This window comes from Dermacentor andersoni, chromosome 1 (genome assembly GCF_023375885.2).
Source record: "Dermacentor andersoni chromosome 1, qqDerAnde1_hic_scaffold, whole genome shotgun sequence".
NCBI classification, from domain to species: domain Eukaryota; kingdom Metazoa; phylum Arthropoda; class Arachnida; order Ixodida; family Ixodidae; genus Dermacentor; species Dermacentor andersoni.
Genome location: NC_092814.1, coordinates 278910935 through 278932131, shown reverse-complemented (window position 1 = coordinate 278932131; position 21197 = coordinate 278910935). Strand labels below are relative to the sequence as shown.

At 44.0% G+C, this 21197-nt stretch overlaps 1 protein-coding gene across 8 annotated transcripts in view; it reads left to right on the top strand.

The window, feature by feature from the left end:
- Positions 1-2672: 2672 nt before the first annotated feature.
- Positions 2673-21197, top strand: part of shi (dynamin-1 shibire) — a 103397-nt gene continuing 84872 nt past the window's right edge. For 4 of the 8 annotated variants that reach the window (XM_055063187.2, XM_055063185.2, XM_055063189.2 and 1 more), the window contains exons 1-4: positions 2674-2975; positions 12883-12956; positions 13078-13227; positions 14004-14207. In XM_055063187.2, coding sequence (XP_054919162.1) covers positions 2812-2975; positions 12883-12956; positions 13078-13227; positions 14004-14207 — 592 coding nt within the window. In that variant the 5' untranslated portion in view covers positions 2674-2811. Of the gene's footprint in view, positions 2976-12882; positions 12957-13077; positions 13228-14003; positions 14208-21197 lie in introns of all 8 variants that reach the window. The other 4 variants (XM_055063184.2, XM_055063183.2, XM_055063190.2 and 1 more) reach the window with 2 other exon arrangements.

Here is a 21197-nt window from a genome sequence, read left to right as displayed (position 1 = left end):
AAAAAGTAAGCGGAACAGCAGTGCATCTTTACCGCAAGTTTGACGGCGCATATCTCGAAACCGGTGCCATCCTCAGAATCCGTTGTTCCAAGTCGATATGCTATGGATCATACGTATGCCTTGCATACTGACTAGCTGCAGTTATCTGATTGAAATATGTGCAGTAAAGTAATTAATTAAAATATAATTAGCGTGATTCTGTTAATTATTGACTTATGCATTTCGATTTCTCGTAGAACTATAATGGCCCGGCCCCTCATCCAGTCCAGATAAAGGGTTAGAATTGTGCTATCTGCCACGTGCAATATTTAAACATGTGGTACAGATAAGAGTCCCTCCCTACGGCGCACCTCATAATCAAATCGTGATTTTGGCACGTAAGACCCCGGGATTTAATCTAATTTTTCAATTAAGAAAGCACCCTGTATATAGAAAATCGTCAGCAGCGTTGTTCACGACGAGCTGCGGCTGCTCAGCAAGTTCATATTTAGTTGGATGATGTTTAATTTTCGTTTATGCATCGTTCGAGGCAAAGACCTGTCGAACAGTGGGAAGAGGAGGGAGAGGTGTCAGTGATGCTTCAGACGTGTTTAGGTGCGTGTGCTCTAAAAAACGTCGGTGCGCTCGCCGGGTGCGTTTCATAAACAGTCATCTGGGCCTGCTTGAAGTGGCGGGCGTTGCGTTTTACGAGAAATCGCAAGGCACAACTTGATGATTCACAAATGTCCGCAAGGTTTAGACCTTACGGCCATACAGTGCAATTGCACAACCGAAGTCGTTAATTGTTTTGTAGAGGAGACCTAAGGTCAGAACCGGTTTCGCGGTATGCGTTTCCAAAATGAGGCGCAAATACATATTTGTCGTTACACATGTATAATATTCCAGCGGTGCCCTCCCGACGACTGGCCGCAGTAACTCTGATGAGGTCGCGGGACGATTGCCGGACGTGGCCACACGCATTCCGAGTTGAGCGGAATACAAAAAAAAAAAAAAAAAAAAAAACACGCTCGTGAATGTTGAGGAGCTCCAGGTAATCAAAATCAATCCTAGCCCGCTATGGCGTCTCTCATATAGCCCGGGCCATGTATCACTCTGTGACGTAATTATAACCTAAGAAATCATCCTGACCCACTGCGGGACTACTACAGATTAACACGTCAGTCAGTGTATCTCCTGGCACACTTTGACCACGAATACGTATCAAAACTTGATCTCAGGACTCATACTATATGCTGTTCCCTGAATAACCTATTTTAATATTAATTGGTGTATTTCTGCTTATTATCTATCTGCAAGTCGCGCTTCACTTGTAGTGCAAGTAACGTCCACCTTCGCGTAATGAAGCTGTAGAGCGACAAAAAAAAAAAAAAAAAAAAAAGAAGAAGAAGAAGAAGAAAGAAAAAGAAAGGAAAAGAAAAGAGAAAACATTAAAAAAGCAAACTTTATAGCATTTTAAAAAACAAACAGTGATTGCGAAAATGGAACGATAGTGCACGACATAGGCGGCTGTGGTCTACATGAAATGAAATGACAGCTGTTTGCCTTCATGGCAATGGCCTAGACCCGCGGCCGTAGCCTAGTGGCTATGGCGTACGTTGCGCTGCTGCAGAGCTCGAGGTGGCGGGATGTAATTGTGATTTACTTTGCACAAGAGCGAGTCTGCGCTCGGTGGTGCGCCAGACAAAACAGATAGGCAAGAACCCTTGCGCGTGAGCGCCTGTAAGCCTGCTATACAGCGCAGAAAAAAAACACATTAAAACAATTGAACGTATACATAATGTCAGGAGTGAGTGAGTATGCGATGAGTAAGTTCAATACCGGCCCCGGCGGTGGCATTCCGATGCGGGCGGTATGAAATTAAAAAAGAAAGAAAGAAAAAACCGCTCGTGTACCGTGCATGACGGTGCACGTTGAAGAACCCCAGGTGATCAAAATTAATCCGGAGTGCTTTCAAGTGCTTGAGCGTGGAGCTCCTGGGAAAGAATGGAATAAGGGCGCATTGCGCTGCGCTGTTCCGCTCTCATGCGCACGACTGCATATGAGCGTGGCTGCGCTGACAGCGCTTTGATGGCATGTATGACACACAGGCACACAGCTAAGTTCTCTCAATATTGCTTGCTTCGCCCAGATTACCACTGTGGTCAATATACCTATAAGGGGGCGTTTAAATGAACTATCTGTACGTTCTTACACGATATTTTTTTTCTTGAGAAATATTTACATGAGAGACACACAGAGACGTGTTGTACGTGTACATCATCACACCATTCATACACGCGAACTATTTGCTTTAGTATAACGAGCGGCGAACGAACAACAACAACAAACAAACGAACAAACAACACTATGAAAATGAAGAAACTGGGTCGAATCGGTGGGTCGGCCAGCGCAGGAGAAAGAACTAAAGTGCGGAAGGGGAAATAAATTCCCTACCAGTACGTGCAAGCGGAGCAACCAACGGCTAACTGCGCACACCGGTTATCTGCCCTTGTCTTGCGCCTGCTCTATTCGGCCGAGTGTGGTTCGAAACCCGAGATACGTACAATCGCTGAGAACGTTGATACTAAAACGTTTCCCGGGAGGCGGTGGTGTACCACGTGCTATGAGATCATTGCGTTACTTGTATTGATCCTCTCTCCCAGTGACGTCTACTTCGCCTGAAGCGCGCATGCGCGGGTTTGCCACAGCCATTTTGATTTCGGCTTCAGCTGCCGTCACGGCGAAGTCAAGTGAGGGTATCTGTGATGCCTGTGCGGTGCGAGTTTTGCTGAGGGCTCGAACTACCTTTTCATCTGGGGGCCGTGTTCGAAAATGAGCGGCAACGACGGCATGGAAAGCCTAATTCCTATCGTAAACAGGCTGCAAGACGCCTACACTCAACTTGGAGCGAGCCTCACGCTAGACTTGCCTCAGATCGCCGTGGTCGGCGGACAGAGCGCAGGAAAAAGCAGTGTGCTGGAGAATTTCGTTGGCAGGTAGGTTAAGCACTGATTATTTCAGTCTTCCACTCCTCCGTCGATCTCCTATGGGATGCTTGCAACGCAATGTAGGTTTTGTTCCACTGGATGCCCCTGCGAGACAACGGTCAAGCGACCGCGTCGGCGTCGTCGGGCGGCCGCGAAGCGGGTAGTGGAAGGGTGGTCTGTTACTGCGTTGAGTGCATTTTTCGAGAAGAGTTGTATATGTGAACGATATTCCCCTGCAAAGCGATCGGACGCACCCCGCCTTTGCCGCAGTCATACCCGTGAAGCGAACCGTCACTGGCATGATGTTGACAGCGGAGGCGGTGGTTGCGCCGATGTTCCGACGCGAGAAACAAATAGGCCTACTACTTAAAGTGAACAGTAATCGATTTTAATTACTTTCGGAACGCCAGTCTATTGTACTTAATGTGTTTTTGGGCATTGTGCAGCGCATCTGATGCTACTACTCAGTAGAATTTGATGGTAGTGAGTCTTAAACCTGTAGTTGAATTCCGGTTTCGGTAGAGGTGGGTCCGAGTAGCCGATTATGAGGTTTTTCCTGGAAACACCCCCAAGGCTGCGTAAGCTGGTCGTATTGGAACAAAAATATTTGTCTAGCACAGTTGTTTTGATGTGAGTGCTGATACTTTCTCAATATTGTGTACCGCCTTGAAAGTGCTCCTTACACACTTTATTCGCTGAAGCGGCTTACTGTAGCGCTGCCGGCGTGATAATGCTTGTCAAGTTCGGAGGCAGCCTTTGTCCTAAAGGTATTGCGATAACGGTGAAAGTCGCAGAGTGAACAAACCTTGAACGGTATATCGATGTCAGGGGCGTATTATTGCGGCATACATGATCGAGAGCAGCGACTATCGGCATTTGCGGAACTTGCGTAACGATGTAAGAGCGCAAAACGCTTCACTTCGGACGGCTCACTTGTTTCCTTAATTATAATGGCTAAGCATGTGCCGTCGTTTCCAATAATACTAATAGAACTTTAGAAGATCGCTTAAGTACAGATGGCTGGTTGGCAGCGAACCTCTGAATTAGGCAAACTTTTCACATTCTCCTGTTTCATAAGGTTTTGGTCAGGAGGAAAGAGTTTGCATTCTTCATAAAAAAGGTGAAAAGTATTCGTTTAGACCTTGTTTTCGTACTTCAAAAGTCATCTTTGAAGGGCAACTGCTATGCATTCATTTGGCACTTGTCCTTACCTTTAAGGTAGTTCGGAAATCGCATGTTCTATTACTTTGGTAGGATTCAGACAGTCAAGAGGTCCAAGGTAATATGCTAAGTTCATTGTAACTCATCATTGGTGCGCATGCTTTTGATGTAGAACCTTAAACATAGGTACTCAGTAGTTGGAGCGAGCTTGCGAAATACCATGTCACTTTTTCAGCTCTAAGTATTGTCAGAAGCACCAGTTTGGAGGTGGGTTTTTGTTTAGCATTGTAACTGCTTATTACATGTAACAAAATAATCATGAGTGTTGAATCTTGTCTCAGAAAGATGGTTGGGGTTTTACTCCCCTGAGCAAAAGTATACGGAAAGGGTATTCTGCGATGAAGCCATTTTTTTTCTCTGCATATGAATGTAATTTGAAATTGAGGACTGCAGTCGAAACCTGACATTGTGAACTTTCCAGTGCACTCGCCAATTTCAGTTTGTGCGTTTGAATTACGAATAAATTACGTTTTTACGACAAGCCTGTGGTTCGTATACTATTGCTTGCAGCTGTACATATTTGTTTACTATACAACATCAAAGAACCCTCTGAAGATAGCACAGGAATATGTGTTCAGTCGCAACAGTCATGAGTTTCGAGCTTATGACTGTATGAGTGAATAAAGAAATGTTGAATGGGGGATACATGGGAATATTGTTTGTATTAACTTGTATTGCTACACACATGCTATACAGTGAAGTATCTGCTGATCACACATCACTTGAAGATTTTGCAGATGAACTGACAAAATTTCACGTGCTAATAGCAAACCCATTCACTTATGTTTCACTTGAATGAAGAACTAACACATTCTTGAGGTTCCTTTAAATTCCAAGTTTTACTGTATTGAGCGCCACAAGGGAGGCAATACACATCAATTGCCTGAAGACGGAATATCGTAATCTATCTAGATCAATGCAGTTGAAACGAAGAAACCTTTATTTAATCATCGGTATTGGTGATAATTGGTGCCATATTGGAGGTGACTATGGGAGGCTCCGGGGCCCGAGCTCTCTTAGTTTTCCAGGAGGGGGCAGAGCAACCCCCCTCCCCCCCCTGAAATGCCAAAGCCTACCCCCTCCCCACCACCACCTAAAGTGTCATCACTAGAGCTTTGTCACCCACGTCATTAGACGTTTCTTTTGAGTTGCCTCTACCTTTTCACTTAAAATTTTATTGTGGCTAAAAGCTTTTTGCATCATTGTTGGTGGGGAGGTGCATGGCTTTTAATTCATACTTTCGCTTTATTTCTGCAAATCCTGACAATAGGAGAAGCACATTAGAAGCACCAGCAGTGGCTACTTCATCTGTATTTTTTCACTAACATAAAAAAAAAAAAAAATCTACTGTAAACACCATGCACAGACACAGTACATTTAAATATATATGCAGGACAAAGTTAATATTTTTTTTAGATGGAGGTAGTCAACTAAAAATTACTTCTAATGGGATGTATACCCTATGCCTAGAGAATGAATATGTTGCATGGTCACCTCGCTTCAAATTGCTTTGCGTGATTTTTTGACACTTAAATGACTCCTTCGGCAGAGTCCTTTATCAACGACATAGGAAATGCATGTGAATGATACATATCAATATTGCTTCTCTTTCCAATAGTAAATGCTCAGTTGCATGCAGAGGTCATAAATATTTGATTCTCAGTAACCAAACTGAGGCCAAGCCGGATTCACTCAAGATCAGAATCAATAGCAGTCAAGCGCAACAGTGCTTAGATGGGGACTCGCAGTAAAAAAGAAAGAGAGGCTGCACTTTTGCTAGAAAGGCGAAGCAGTGTTAGCAATAGCAAAGGAAGATTACACCGCCAAGAGACGCCAGGTTCCTTGTGGTGCGAGGGGAATCGGGCTATGAAATTGAACTGGCTCCTACTATGAGGTCTTGTAAATAACTCGTATAAGGCCATCACTTCGGTGCACAATTCTTCTAGGTCACACGAAGTTTCTTCAAATGCAACTGTTATTTAAGGTAATACATATCTATAAGTGGCGTTCGGAAAGCTGGTTGGGCCCCAGCACCCTCCCCCCCACCGCTGGAAAAATGAAACCTTTCCGCCTATGATTGAAGGTTTTCGTCATTGCAAAACAAATTCACTTGGCGCAACATGTACATTTGTCATGGCTTGCATTCATTGCAAAGTGGTGTTCTCCTGGAAACACTAGCCAAAGACACTGCTCTGTTCTTTGGCAATATTAACTTCATTATGACTGTCTCTTTAGATTTGTTGTTAGTTTCTATAGTACTGTACCGTTGTGATACTCCACTAGAAATTTTCAGGACTACTTGTAGTGAGTGCTTCACATTAATTTATGTCAGTGCATTGCAGTGGCCTCGGCATTCAGCTAGCTGCTGAGCACGAGGTTGAGGTTCATTCTTGGCTGCGGTAGCCACGTCCTGATGGGGGTGGAATGCAAAAATGCTCGCATACTGAGCACTGAATGCACATTATAAATGACTTCCACTGGGCCAAAATTACTTCAAAGCCCTCCTTTTTACATCTCTCGCAGTTGCTGTGTCATTTTGAGATGCTGTTCTCAATTCCCAGCTTGTTAAAATTTATTACCTCTGTTATGGTACCTGCTGTGGTTGCTCAGTGGCTATATAGTGTTGGGCTGCTGAGCACTAGGTCGCAGGATCGAATCCCAGCCACGGCGGCCGCATTTCGATGGGGGCAAAATGCGAAAACACCCGTGTAGTTAGATTTAGGTGCACGTTAAAGAACCCCAGGTGGTCGAAATTTCCGGAGTCCTCCACTACGGCGTGCCTCATAATCAGAAAGTGGTTTTGCCACGTAAAACCCCATAATTTAATTAATTTTAATTAACCTCCATTATGGTGTTTGCACGGCCCAGTGACAGCTTCAGGATATAAAGGTCAGCCAGAATTTAGTTTCCTTTAGAACATGGAGTAAATCAATAGTAATGTTGTACTTGCCATTGTAACCTAATATGTTCAACCTATGGCTGAAGATAATAGGAACTATAATGGTGTGAAGTTTATGTTTATTCTCATTACAGTACATGGAAAGGGACCTTAGAACAAGAAAGATGCGAAATGGGGCTTGAAAGTATTTGAGGCCAGACAACAGGCACAGCAAATGGCAGCACAGCATTAAGTGTACCAGCACTCATGAAAAAAAAGAGAGTTGGCTCTGTATCATCACACAAATGAGGGCACAGATGGCATCTTACAGGCAAAATAGACAAACTATATGCAGACAGCTTATACAGACAAGGAAGACACTTGTATATTTCAACATTAATTGTTAGGCATTTGATGTTGCAGAAAGGAGAGAAAAAACTACAGAGTTGCATGGCTAGTACTAACGAAATATTATAGAAAATTGCACTGCATGGCACAAGTTTTGCTACAGTGTGAAAAAAAAAAAGTTTAAAGTGCTTTCGGGGCAATGTGAGAATGCTTGTAGGCTCCTAGAATAGAATAAGTCTTCTATTGAAGCATTATCTGCTCCAAAGTTGATACCATAAGTCATATTTGTGTTTTACTTCATTTGTACACATGCATACAATTATTGTTTTTACTAATTTGGGGTTGGGACATCGGAAGTTATTTTTTATGCCTTATGCCCGTTCTAATAGGAATTTTGACACCTTAGTATGTAATTTCTCTTTCAATGCTGGAAATCTTGACCAGCAGTTTTCTGGCAGGATTTCATTGTCTGTTGAAAGAACAGTTCTGAATTAGGGTGTATCACATTATTTCTACTTTGAAATGAGCATTGAAAAGCTGCTGTGCACAGATCTTTTCTGTGGCCTAACCGAGTACAACAGGGGTCTCATACCATGGGACTGCTGTCAGCCTGCAAAGCCATTCGGTGTGGCATGGTCAGTCCCTGAGCTTTCGGCCTTCATACTTTAATTACCTAATACCCCTGACACAAAGGAAAACTAAAGTCCTTTGAATGAAACCCTTTTTTTATACTCTGAAGCATCCCTTACCAAAGGCAGTTTTACTGGCGGCACACAGGATGGTGCCCTTAAAATGATTCTATATGCTATACAGGACAAAACAGTGGCGCTGCTTGTTTAAACGGAATTTTGATAGAAGTCCTTAAAATTTAATTGCGTGTCTGGTCAAAGCAAAGTATAAAGAAAAAGGGTGAATTGTATTTTAAAGACTCGTTGCAGCATTACAATATGCTTATTTGTGAAATGTTGTCGCTTTCCATTTGTGTGTTGGTGTGTTATCAGTCATGGGGCACTGCCGCTGCCAGATATGGTGTGTTTATGATGCACAGGAATCCATGATGCACAGGCATCTGCTTACATGAAGGGGGAGCTAAAACTAGACCACGTTAATCGCATTGCCCTGGCAGAGTCGTACTTGTAAGGAGCCACAAAGTGATGAAGCTGCCAGAGGGCAATTTGGAAGTGTGGCAGTGACTACAGTGGCGGCAACTACAGTGGTGTCTGTTGCTCGTGTTTGAAAGTAGCTGCAGCAAAAGTTTCACTGCCAGACAAATTGCTTGACTACTAACTATTGAAACATTTTTAATATTTACAAGCAATATAATTGTCAAATAAGGCACCATTATGTTTCATCATGTTATCTGTTGAACTGCACAAGAGGTTACCCCTTTACTCATAAAGGAGTTTGAACGTATCCCCTTCTGCAAAGGGCCCCCACCAAAAAAGAGGTACTCCCTGCATTAATGCCTTTCTAGTAGATGTGCCTAGTCCCATGTGATGTAGTCCACGTAGTGTCTATGTGACGGGGTATAGGCAATTATCATGGTTCCTCCTCTGTGCGTGTGACACTGTAGCTTGTGGGGAGTAATGTACAAAGGCCTGATGCGAGTTAGAGAAGTGTCTGGTACAGTCTTAGGTAGGAAGTTCAATTTGTGCATGCCTCCTGATAGAACATTCTCATGTGGTTAATTTTAAAGTTGTTAGTAAAAGTTGTGAACTATGAACATGCTCCTTGTGACACTGTTAATTTTGAGTGTCAGACATGCACAGCTCTTAAGTATTCTTTTCTCCATTAAATATGCAAGCAAAATGGGCAGTAGCTGCTAATCTGTAGCAATATGTAAATAGGGGCCTTCGCTTGTGGCTTGTATGTTTTTTATAATTTGGGGTGGGGGGTGGTAAAAATCTAATGTTATTTTAAGGAGTCAAACCGAGGAGAAATCAGGCTCTTTGTTGTCTGGCAGGGAAATCGGAGGTTTTGTTGTCTGGGAGCCTGATGTTTGAGATTTTCCCATAACCTTTACAAATGATCAACACAAGCAGTGGTCTCCTTTCGGACACAAACATTCTGCTTAAACAAGTGAAATCACTCGCAGGAACGTGTAATGGCAAATAAAGGTGATCACAAATGATGCGACGATCTTACCTCTACAAACCCTCATTGTCAGGCATTATTACTACATTTAAAGGAACCCACATTAAAGAAAGCAACAAATAGTGACTGGTCTGGTGATCCCTTCTTTACTCTTTTCCTCTGCACTTTTTTGACAAAGGAAAAAAGTACAAAAAGTAGTGTACACGGGCATGCTTCACAGGAGGTGTGATGCTTTTCCTTATGTTTTGCAAGCCCTTGGATACATACACTATCATATGTATTGAGAGAATTTCTGTGTCCTTCCTAGACCTGTCGAGCTTTTCGTCCTTGCATGTTGTCATCCTGTTTTACTGGTTCCCAATATATGCTCTTGCAACAAAACTAATATAATTACCCTTCTTTGAACGTAATGTAGTTGGGTAAACATCTTCATGTCACGGCTACAGTCTGTAATGCAGTGAATTACTGCCCTTTACATGTATGTGACGTGCAAGAAGTGTGTTGCAATGCGTCATTGTCGTAGTCAATTGGACACAGATACTAAAAAAAGCAACAAGCTTTCGTTCGCTCAATGTTCGTAGATGCTGAATATATTATATTTTTATATATGCTGGTTATTGCTTGAGTGTTACGCGAGAATGAGGCATACACATTATTTATTAATGTTATAATATTACAATACATTCAAACTACTTGTTCACAAGAGGTGGGCAGTGCTCATGACTTTAACACTTGCATTTATTATTATTATTATTATTATTATTATTATTATTATTATTATTATTTAAAGAAGGGCAAACTTCGAGGAGGAATTGTGTTTAGCCCGATTTTCATAAATTTTGTTTGGGGTGCAAAAATCTGTCCTTATCGGGTTTTCTCTGTAAACAAAGGAGCCTAAATATAAATTATTAATGCATACTTCAATTTTCACAATGCATGGTGATCAGGTTGACTGAGCATGATTGCTAGCTTATAATTAGCAGCATTACATTGGGAAGCATGTGATAACTATAGTGTAGCAAATATGACAGTGCTGTGTAAAATATTGTATTAACTTTGCGGAGGAATTCAGCGACGGGCCCTAACCAGGATTTTCATATCTTTAAGTGCAAATTAAGAAGGACGCTGAAAAAGAAGCAGTACCTGTGAAATTGGTGGTCACCACAATTGATTTGAACTGTCAAAACTTGTTTATCACAGAAATGAGTGGGAGTACCGATGTGGCACTGGAAGCATCAATTTGTGTAGTGGGACAAATTTACAGTGCACGTCCTTGAGGTGCATGGTCCTCGGCACACCACTTCACTGTGTTCACCTGGGCATGTCTGTGTTCGACATCAACAGCTGGGCTTGGGCAAAGTGGTCTATTAAAAACGATTTAAAAAAAATTGGGGATAATAGCACACAAAACTTGCTGCAGGTCTCAAGTGTCATTTGCTTCTTCAGAGATTGTCCACATCTGAAATGTTCTGATTGGCGATCCAAGCAAGCGTATTATGCTGATGTTAATGCTTTCTGTGCTTGAGGGGTCTTAACACCTTTAGTACAAATGATATGAAAAGTGAGATCAGTACAGTAGACATCCATTAATTCGATTCCGGTTAATTTGATTTTCAGGTTAATTCTGTTTTGACTGAAGATCCCGGCTGGTGCCCATGCATTTTTGTGGGCCCAAACTTCAGTTATCTTGATCCTAAAATTGGCCTTTGCTAAATAATTTGAACTTGACATGGCGGCATGAACGTGCCTGACCCCTTTGGTGTGGCGGCATCTGTCTCGGTGGAGTTTAGGAGACAGTGAGTGCATTGAACACACGTCATCTCCTGTCGAAAATGCCTATTTTCTGCCCTAAGAAGATTTTCAAGCAATAACCGAAGCTCGCTGTATCTCGTTATGATATTTACCTGATTCTAACGCATACCTTTATTTTTTGAAGAAAATTGGGCCGGAAATTGTCGGCACGGTGCAAACGGATACGAAACCAAAACCCCCTTCCCGGCTTTTGTATGCTTTACTGCATAACTGGTGTATTGCGGCAAAATTGACTTGAAAATATGCGAGGATATACGCGCACTTTATATAAGTTGTGAATTAAACACCGCTGAGTGGCCCTTTGGGTTAGGAACTCCTTGCGGGCAAGCGAGCATGTTGAGACGCTTGGCATATTTTGATTTGGCCTTTCCGAGGCGCAGTTAGAACACAGGCGAGAGCTTGCATGGACAAGGAACGTGCAGATAACACAGGCTTCTGAGAGCGAGGGTGACGTGGCGTCACGACGATGCCCTCTCCCCTCATGCGACACTTTGCATGCTACTGCGGTAGCAGGTGTACCCTTTTGCAGCGCGCTCATGCCATGGCGTCCCAGCCAATGGGAACTCCATCGCGGCCGGCTCGTCACGTGGTGGCGCAGCCAAAGGGGATTTAGGTGCCATTTCGCAGCTACAGATGCTGGCTTTTTTGCTCAATTAGACATTTGAAACTTTTGCATCAAGAACTTTGCATGAAAACTGACTTTTAAGAAAACAGCCGCCATTGTGGAACACAAATTAGACCCACGCCCATTTTTCTTGCTAAAAAAATTGGGTGCATGTTAGATTTCTAAATTGTCTAGGAGCTTTAATGCAATTTCTACATTAGTTTTCTGCTTTGGACACATAGAAAGTGGGTGCACGTTTGATTCGGGAGCAGTTTAGTTTCGGGCAAATGTGGCCAAATGAATCGGCAGTGTGTTTTGGCATTTTGTTTTGAATCTTGTTTAATTCGACCTGCCAGATAATTAGATTGCTTTTGTCAGTTCCATCAGGGTCGAATTAACAGAAGTCGACTGTACAAGGTGCGCACACCACTATGTAGTTTTCAGCCAGGTTGACTGCTGTATGGGGGGGGCTTCAGGTGCCATGTGCACATTTATACACATAGTTAGGTTGCCCCACCTACGGCTTTCACCAATGTATCACAAAAATGTTACACCTGAAATGAGCCTGAACAGTAATCTTGAGCTGCAAGGTATGTGCTTCAGCCATGATGCACCTCAAGAAACAGAGCTTGCAAAGCACTTAATGCACTAATGCATAAAATGTGCAGGTATCCATAGTTTCTGCCTTTTTCTGCTATAACTTGCCGCACAAAGGCTAAACTGCACCAATGATCACCAAAGGACTGAATGTACAAATGTGGCAATTGTGTCTTGGAACCACTGGTAGGTATGAAGAGTGAAGAGTAAAGGCATAAAAAGTTGCAAGTACAGTTGTGCACATAGCCACTGGATGGGATGCATTGCTGCCATTCTTAAGGTTTACTCTACTGTGTTGTTTCATATTGGTCACTATATATATAGAATTGTGACGAAGTTAATATTGTGTGCACCATTCCTAGGGACTTCTTGCCAAGAGGATCTGGAATTGTCACTCGTCGACCACTGGTGCTACAACTGATTAACTGCAATACAGGTAACAAACAGTCATAGTAATATTTCAATTTTCTTGCCTGCAATGTTGTAATTGTAACAAGTTTTTCAGATGTCACTGCCGTTTGCTAGATACTGACTGATTCTCTTCTCTCTCTTTTCAGAGTATGGAGAGTTCCTGCACTGCCGTGGCAAGAAATTCACAGATTTCGATGCAATCCGTAAGGAAATCGAGGATGAAACAGATCGGGTGACAGGCAGCAACAAGGGCATTTCAAGCGTGCCAATCAATCTCAGGGTCTACTCACCGCTTGGTAAGAAAGTGGATAGATTTTGTGTGAAGTTTCTTGAATAAGAACAAAGAGCATAATCGGCAATGTTAACTGCTAACACATGTGGAGCTAGTCAATACAGAAGATCCTTATAGGGCACCTACAAGAGCATTTTAGTGGCTCATGTAATTGTAGGAGCTTTCGTTCTAGTTGACCCGCCGCAGTTGCTTAGTGGCTATGGTGTTGGGCTACTAAGCATGAGGTCGCGGGATCAAATCCTGGCCACAGCAGCCGCATTTCGTTAGGGGCAAAATGCGAAAACACCCGTGTACTTAGATTTATGTGCACGTTAAAGAAACCCAGGTGGTCCACATTTCTGGAGCCCCCACTGCGGCATGCCTCATAATCGGGATTGTGGTTTTGGCACGTAAAACCCCATAATTCAATTTTTTTCATTCAAGTTGTACATGTGGCAGATGTCTAATTTTTTGTCTTTTGATGCAATGAATGTCAGCAAGAAAATTTTAAGACTTGGCTTGTGTTAAGACCCATATCGAACATTAGGTTAGTATATGACCCTTGCGTTTTAGACTTGTATGAAGCTGCTGTAATGCTACTTTCCATAAAACCAAATGGTTATTGCTTTACCTTAGTTGCGAGTGAAATTATGTTCCTCATTGAGACATATTTCTGCTTTTAGGAATTTCATTGCTTGTCACCTTGCTAATCATTCAGTGTCCCACTAACCATAAATGTCCTGCACTTCTTCCTGCACCTCCCATCTCCTTGCTCTTGTGCCCTGTGTTGGCCTCCCTTAGTGCTGAACCTGACCCTGGTCGACCTTCCGGGGTTGACTAAGGTCCCCGTCGGTGATCAGCCTGCGGACATTGAGAGTCAGATCCGGGAAATGATTCTCCAGTTCATTCGCAAGGAGAACTGCCTTATACTGGCAGTCACATCGGCCAATCAAGATCTGGCTACTTCAGATGCCCTGAAGATTGCCAAGGAAGTTGACCCAGAAGGTATCAGGCTGTTGAAATATTTAACTCTTCTTTTTTCTCTTTCCTCTTTTGGCCTTGGGCAGTGCTGAACCTGACCTTGATTGACCTTCCGGGGCTGACTAAGGTTCCAGTTGGGAGTCAGCCCCCAGACATCGAAATGCGAGTGCGGGACTTGATTCTGAGCTATGCCTCTCGGGAGAACACAATCCTGTTGGCTGTGACACCGGCTAATCAGGACTTGGCCACCTCAGATGCGATAAAACTGGCTTTGGAGGTAGACCCGTCAGGTTAGCTCAACCATGCCAATCTTGGCATGGTGTGTGCACAGGTTGGAGTGGCTTGGTTTGTGCTAATACTAACCTTTGTTGCTCAAGTAGTAGTTAAACTGCAACATGCAAGGCATGTAACTAGTTTTAAAAGTTTAATGAGGTCAGCATTTGCAACCAGTAGCTGTAGTAGCCACAATGTCTAGATGCAGGCAGGCATTTGACATGCTAGGAAATGACTGAAGTGTGTGTACACCACATACACGTATCTGGGCCTTAAGGCCCAGATACCTGGAGGTGACCCACAATATGTCTGCCATAATTGAGTAGTAATCATAGCGCTGGTATAAAACACTTCATATGGATTTGTTGTGAGTTGCTAGTGCGAACAAGACTACGGAAAGAAAGGGGGGACAGAACAGAGCGCTAGACTTCAACTGACAAGCTTTATTCAGAAAAACATGCAAAGAGGCCACCGTATGCTCACATATTGGCTATAGTGGACAAACAAGCAGGTGCCTGAATGACTGGCTTAGGAGTACCAGAACACTGTAAATGCTCTAGCAGGTGCTGGCAACTTGGCTGACCACTCCCCAAGATGTACTTGTAAACTCTCCCCGTGTGTTCATAACACGCAAGTGCTCAGACGTTTCACCAGGCAGTTAGATAGGGAAATATTTGAGGTGTTTTGCATTTCAAAAGCTGCTGATGAATGTGCAAGTGCTCCACCAGTGGCACTCACTGATAAAGAAGTGTTGTACTTCGAGAAGAACCTGGTGTATGCTTTGTAATGGCTTATTGTGGGTGCTTATTGGCTTTGTTGCACATTTGGTTGTCTCCTATGTGGCACATTAGTTTATGCATCTGTCTGCGCATTTGTTTGAGCATACGGTGGCCTCCTTGCATATTTTTCTGAATAAAGCTTGTTAGTTGAAGTCTAGCGCTCTGGCCTGTCCCATAATTTTTTCCGTAGTCTTGTTCGCGCTAGTAACTATATCATAGCAGATGCATCAACACCAACTAGCCCAACTTTCTATGTTAATCACTTGATATGGAAAGTAAGGAGAAAAGGACAACATCTTGGTGTCATTGAGGATGGTTTTTGATAACTTCGTTGAAATGGCTGCCATCACTTTAGAGTGGCTTGTACAACACTAGTTTGCTCATCAGTGTAATCAAGCTGGATGCATAAGAGTAAAATAGCCTTAACGCATTAAGAAACTGATCTACATTATGAACCAATATTTTCTCTTTTGTCGGTTTCATGTTGTCATTATTTGGCACCTGACGAATATAACAATGTATATGTAAAGAATTCAAAGTGAGTGTCCTCTCCTGTGAGTTGTCTGGGCAGATGTATAAGCGGGAGGAGAGTGGACTTGCTGTGTTATTCTTTTGTATAAGCGTTAAGTACCATTTAGCTTATTTCGGCTCTGTGGGAGCCACTTTTATTGCCTTGTGCATTTATATGTGGACGCATTTCAACTTATTATTTCTTTGAGGAAAATGTTGCGTAATTTATTTTAGGAAAAATTATTTCTGTTGCAGTTCTAGCATAATGGAACATTTTCTTGTACCCAAAGGATACTTAACTACAAATTGTGGACACCTTGAGTCTGCAGCTGGTTATCTTGCTCAAACTTTTAGAATCAAGGTCATGGCTTTTGTAGTTTCATAAGTACATTTTTATCTATTCTCAGAGCGTGCCTTTCAGTACTTCTGTTGCAGCAGCTGTTAGCTCTTATGTACAACAAAAGATGCAGTATTGGTTCAGCTTACCTCTCCTTTATATTTCAGACTTTTGCAGGGTGTAATACTTCAGTTAGCAAGGTGAATTTTAAACCATAGTTGAGTGTAAGAAAGAGATGGCGACACATGATGCACATTTTCTCACAAAATGCATGTATTTGGAGCGGAGGCTATTTAAAGTTTTTCATGGGATTCTGGGTGCGTGCTTTTTTATTTCATCAGGTTATTGCATCCTAAGGTTACAGCTACAAAACGGATACTTTTCAGTGGATGTATCAGGCAGAGTTAACGAAAATGATATTGTTTTGACGTGTTCATTAGAGCTGTGGGTGCACCTTGCATGTTTGGTATTTTATTTACATTCACAGCTAATGGAGTGTATTACTCTACTAACCTTGTCATTTTCTCTTTTTTAATGCATGAATACATGCTTTTTCATTTCACTTTTTTTTGCCCTGCTCAGTAAAGATTATGTAAAGATGTAAGATTATGGTGGAAAGTTGTATGTCAAAGTGGAGACATTATTGTGACATTAATGGGCTGGGTATAGACAGTGTGCCTAAGCATTTTAACTACAGTTGTCTCTAACATTGCCGCATTTAATGCTTTTTTTTTTATATAGTATCATGCAATATTTCATACAGAATGAAGTGTTGAAGATATAAGGATGACAGTATATCATTCTTTTGGGTTAAGCAGCATTTATAAATTTTACATAGCAATATAGCTAAAACATTTTCTAATTTCATATACACTGATCTTTCTTCTAAAGCAAGAAAATATAGTGGGTACAATCATTACTTTTATAAAGAAAGGTACGTACTGGAGGACCAAATTTCAAGCTTTTTTCTGGCAAGGATGGCATGGACTTTCTTTTCTGGCATTATTTCCTTTTCTATCATTATGATAACTGATCTTAAGGATGGCATGCCTGTGCCATTTTTAAGGCTTCTGGTGTGCATATTAGCATGCCATATGGTGGATATTGTGACGATGTAGGATCTGCACTGGAGTTTAATTAAATGCAACCGTGAGTGCTCTGAACCACAGTATTGGAAAACGGTCGATCTCGTCTTTTTTCGTTCTCGCACTGCCGGCACATCATACTGTAACATAAATCCCCGGGGGCAAAAGCGCCGTCCTGGTGCTGCCTAAGGTATATGGTGATATTCCAAGTGGTAGGGCTTGAGCCTTGATATGTGTACAAGTTCTGTAGCCGAGGCCGCAGACACGGTGGAGGCAAACACAGGTAGATCTCGTAGGTCAAGTGAGTCACTTGGCGCACCACACAATAGGGTCCAACATAACGGGGCACCAGCTTTTCGCAGAGGCCCATGCGACGTGAAGGCCACCAGAGGAGGACCTGTGAACCAGGATCAAAGTGGGCATCTCGGTAGTGGTGATCGTAAAGCGTTTTATGAGCAGTCTGAGATTCTCCAAGAGTGTCACAGGCAATGCGGCGGGCAGATTCGGTGCGGGGAATGGCATCTAGGGCGTAGGAGCAAGTCGCAGATGAATCTGTGGGAAGCAAGAAATCAAATGGCAGGAGTCAGTTGCGGCCATACCAAAGATAGAAAGGTGAATAACCCGCAGTGTCATGGTGACCAATGGCAATGCACAGACCCAATCCCGATGATCTTCCCACACATACTGTGGGGGTCTATCCCATGCTCTTGGTACAAAGGAACGACAACACAGTGGTGCAAACAGTCACAAGGTCATTTATTGTACCTTTCATACACTAATGTTTGCTAGCCAAGTTGCTATCCACAAAACATGCCGATGGGCACACGACAAATCGAGGAAGTCCGACTCACCGTGACTGGATAGCGAGTGAATATGTTCGTCCCATGCTGGACACTTACGCCTGGTCGTTTGTGCATACGGTCATGCGAACGGTGGCACATTCAAACGATCGTGTTCGTCCATTCCGGTGTAGGCCTCGCAAGATGGTCTTGCAGAAGCATGGATTGGCGCACGCGCAGAATGTCCGCTCTGCTTGCCAACCCGGTTCTAAAGAGAGAGAGCCTACTCCCTGTCGTGCCAGACTAACCCCGCGGTTAGATCGCGTTAGCAGCGCAACACTAGCGCCATCTCTCGTGATGCGCTGCAACCAGATCGACCGCCGCCGGCTCTAAGCTATGCGGAGAAGCCGGATTACAGGAGACGCGAGCTGTGCTAGAAAAACAGCATATCTGGATGCACGACTCTCGCGCATCCCCACAATACATACTGAGCATGTCGGTAAGCGTGCTCAGGCGCTCAGTCAATCCATTTGTTTGGGGATGGTAAGCTGTTATTAACTGGTGATGAGGGGAGCAGGATTGTAGAAGATCGTCAATGATTTTGGCAAGGAAGCAACGGCCGCCATCTGTTAGGAGCTGACAAGGAGCACTGTGTTGCAGAATAACATCTTGAAGGAGAAAATCGGCGACATCAGTGATACAGCTCGTGGGTAGAGCTTGTCTGATAACGAAGCGAGTCGCATAATCCGTGGTGACCGCAATTTATCGGTTGCCAAGTGCTGACACAGGAAAAGGTCCAAGTAGGTCCTTGCCGACACAATAAAATGGCTTGCTGGGAATGTCGATTAGCTGGAGTAGTCCAGCTGGACGCAACGAGGGTCTCTTGCGGTGTTGACAGCTCTCGCAGGTTGCAACGTATCGTCAAACGGAACGGTGAAGGGCAGGCCAGAAGAAGCGCCGATGGACGCGGTCATAAGTGTGAGCGATGCCCAAGTGCCCAGTGGTGGGGGCATCGTGAAGCTGCGCGAGCATTTCCAAGTGTAGGTGCTCCTGAATGACAACTAGAAGCTTGACGCTGTTGCAATCAAAGTTGCGCCTGTACAACATACTGTCTTCTAAAACGAAAAGCCAGAGTGGGGGGTCCGAGGGTTGTGCAATGAGGCGATCAATAATAGATCGTAAGGAGGGGTCACGACGCTGCTCGATGGCGATGTTGAGAAAGTCTGTAATGGGTAGAACACAGGGATCAGTTTCGTCGTCGGGGAGATCAGGGGGGCAAGCCAGATGTCTAGACAGGCAGTAGGCGTCCTGGTGCAGTCATCCTGATTTGTGTCGCAGAAAAGGAGTATTCCTGTAACCATAATGCCTTGCAGCTGAGGCGTCCCGTGGGGCCTTTCATCAAAGATAGCCAATAGAGGACATGGTAATCTGTAACAGAGAAGTGTTGCCTGTAAAGGTAGGGGCGAAACTTTGCCATGGCCCACACAAGCGCGAGACATTCACGTTCAGTTATGGAGTAATTCTGCTTAGAACAAGAAAGGAGTCGGCTAGTATAGGCAATAACGCGGGACAAGCAATTCTGTCGTTTGGCAAAAATGGCGCCAATGCCATGACCACTCGCATCTGTACGAACTTCGGTTTTGGTGGCCGGATCGAAATGAGCCAATATGGGTGGATTCACGAGTCTAGTAATAAGTTCGGAAAAGGCGACGGCTTGATCAGGTCCCCACAAAAAAGAAACGCCGTTCTTGAGAAAACCAGTCAAGCAGCAGGTGATGTCCGCAAAGTTAATGATGAAGCGTCGAAAGTAGGAACATAGTCCTATAAAGCTACAGGCATCGTTTGACGAGCATGGAAGCGAGAATTCTTTTACAGCATGGCACCTTGTCAGGATCAGGCTGTATCATGCTGGCAGTGTCGACAAGGTGGCCAAGGACTTCAATGTGACGGCGCCCGGAATGGCATTTAGCAGAGTTGTGCTGTAGACTGGCATTTTGGGAAACGGCAACAACAGCGGAGAGGCGATGGAGATGGCTTTCGAAGTTGGGCAAATAAACAAGAATGTCGTCAAGGTAGCAGAGGCATATCGACCACATAAGGCCTCGAAGAAGAGTCCATCATGTGTTCGAAGGTGGCAAGGTCATTGCAGAGCCCGAACGGCGTGACCTTAAATTGGTAGAGGCCATCAGGTGTAACGAAGGCTGCTTTCTTGAGATTGTGTTCGTCCACAGCAATTTACCAGTACCCAGAGCCGAGGTCAATGGAGGAAAAGTAACTGGCACCCTGCGAACAGTCTTAACGCGTCATCGATCCGTGGAAGAGGGTAGATGTCCTTCTTAGTGTTCTTGTTGAGATGGCAATAATACATGCAGAACCTCCAGGTGTTGTCCTTTTTCTTCATCAATAAGACTGGGGAGGCCCAAGGACTGGAGGAAGGCTCTACAATGTTCTTCTCAAGCATTTTGTCGACCTCGTTTTGTATGATGGATTGTTCGGTGCTGACAGACGATAAGGTCTCCTGTGAATGGGAAGGGCATCGCCTGTGTTTATGCGATGCGAAACCAGGGTGGAACCAGGGTTCGACGTAATGGGTCCTCACAAGTCGACTGTGCAGCAGTCAAGTCAAGCTGAGGATCAGTAGCCAGTGCTGAAACAGTAAAGTGCTGCAAGGAATGCAGGGTCGCTAAGGAAATATCCAGCAGAAGAATTTGCGTCAGTGAACTGAAGTTCAGAATGGGAAGGCATGCTTGAATATTTTAAACTGTAACAATGGTGTTGGGCAGCGTAACATGGTGGGTTAAGAGAACGTCCAGAACAGGATGTGCCATCTAGTCTCTGTCAGGGAGAGCAGGGTAGGGCACCATTGAGACGTATGTTGCGGGATGGGGTGGCAGACGAACGAATTTGCCACATATAAGGTGGGGCTCGTCTGCGGCATCGTCGCCTGTACATTGGGTTAGACCTAAGCGCAGAACGCCGGAAGAGCAGTCGATAAGCACAGAGTGCAGTGCCAAAAAGTCACTACCTAGAATCGGATCATGAGGGCAGCGGTTGATGATGCCAAAGACGACAGGCGTAACACGACCGGCAATGTTAATATGGGCAGTACATAGTCCGAGCACAACAGTACTCGAACGGCAGGGGAGGCGGCAAGTGTGAACACTTTCTTAAGACGTCGGCAGAGGGCAGAGCTCATTACGGATATCTGGGCACCTGTGTCTATTACAGCGATTATGGACAGACCGTCAATG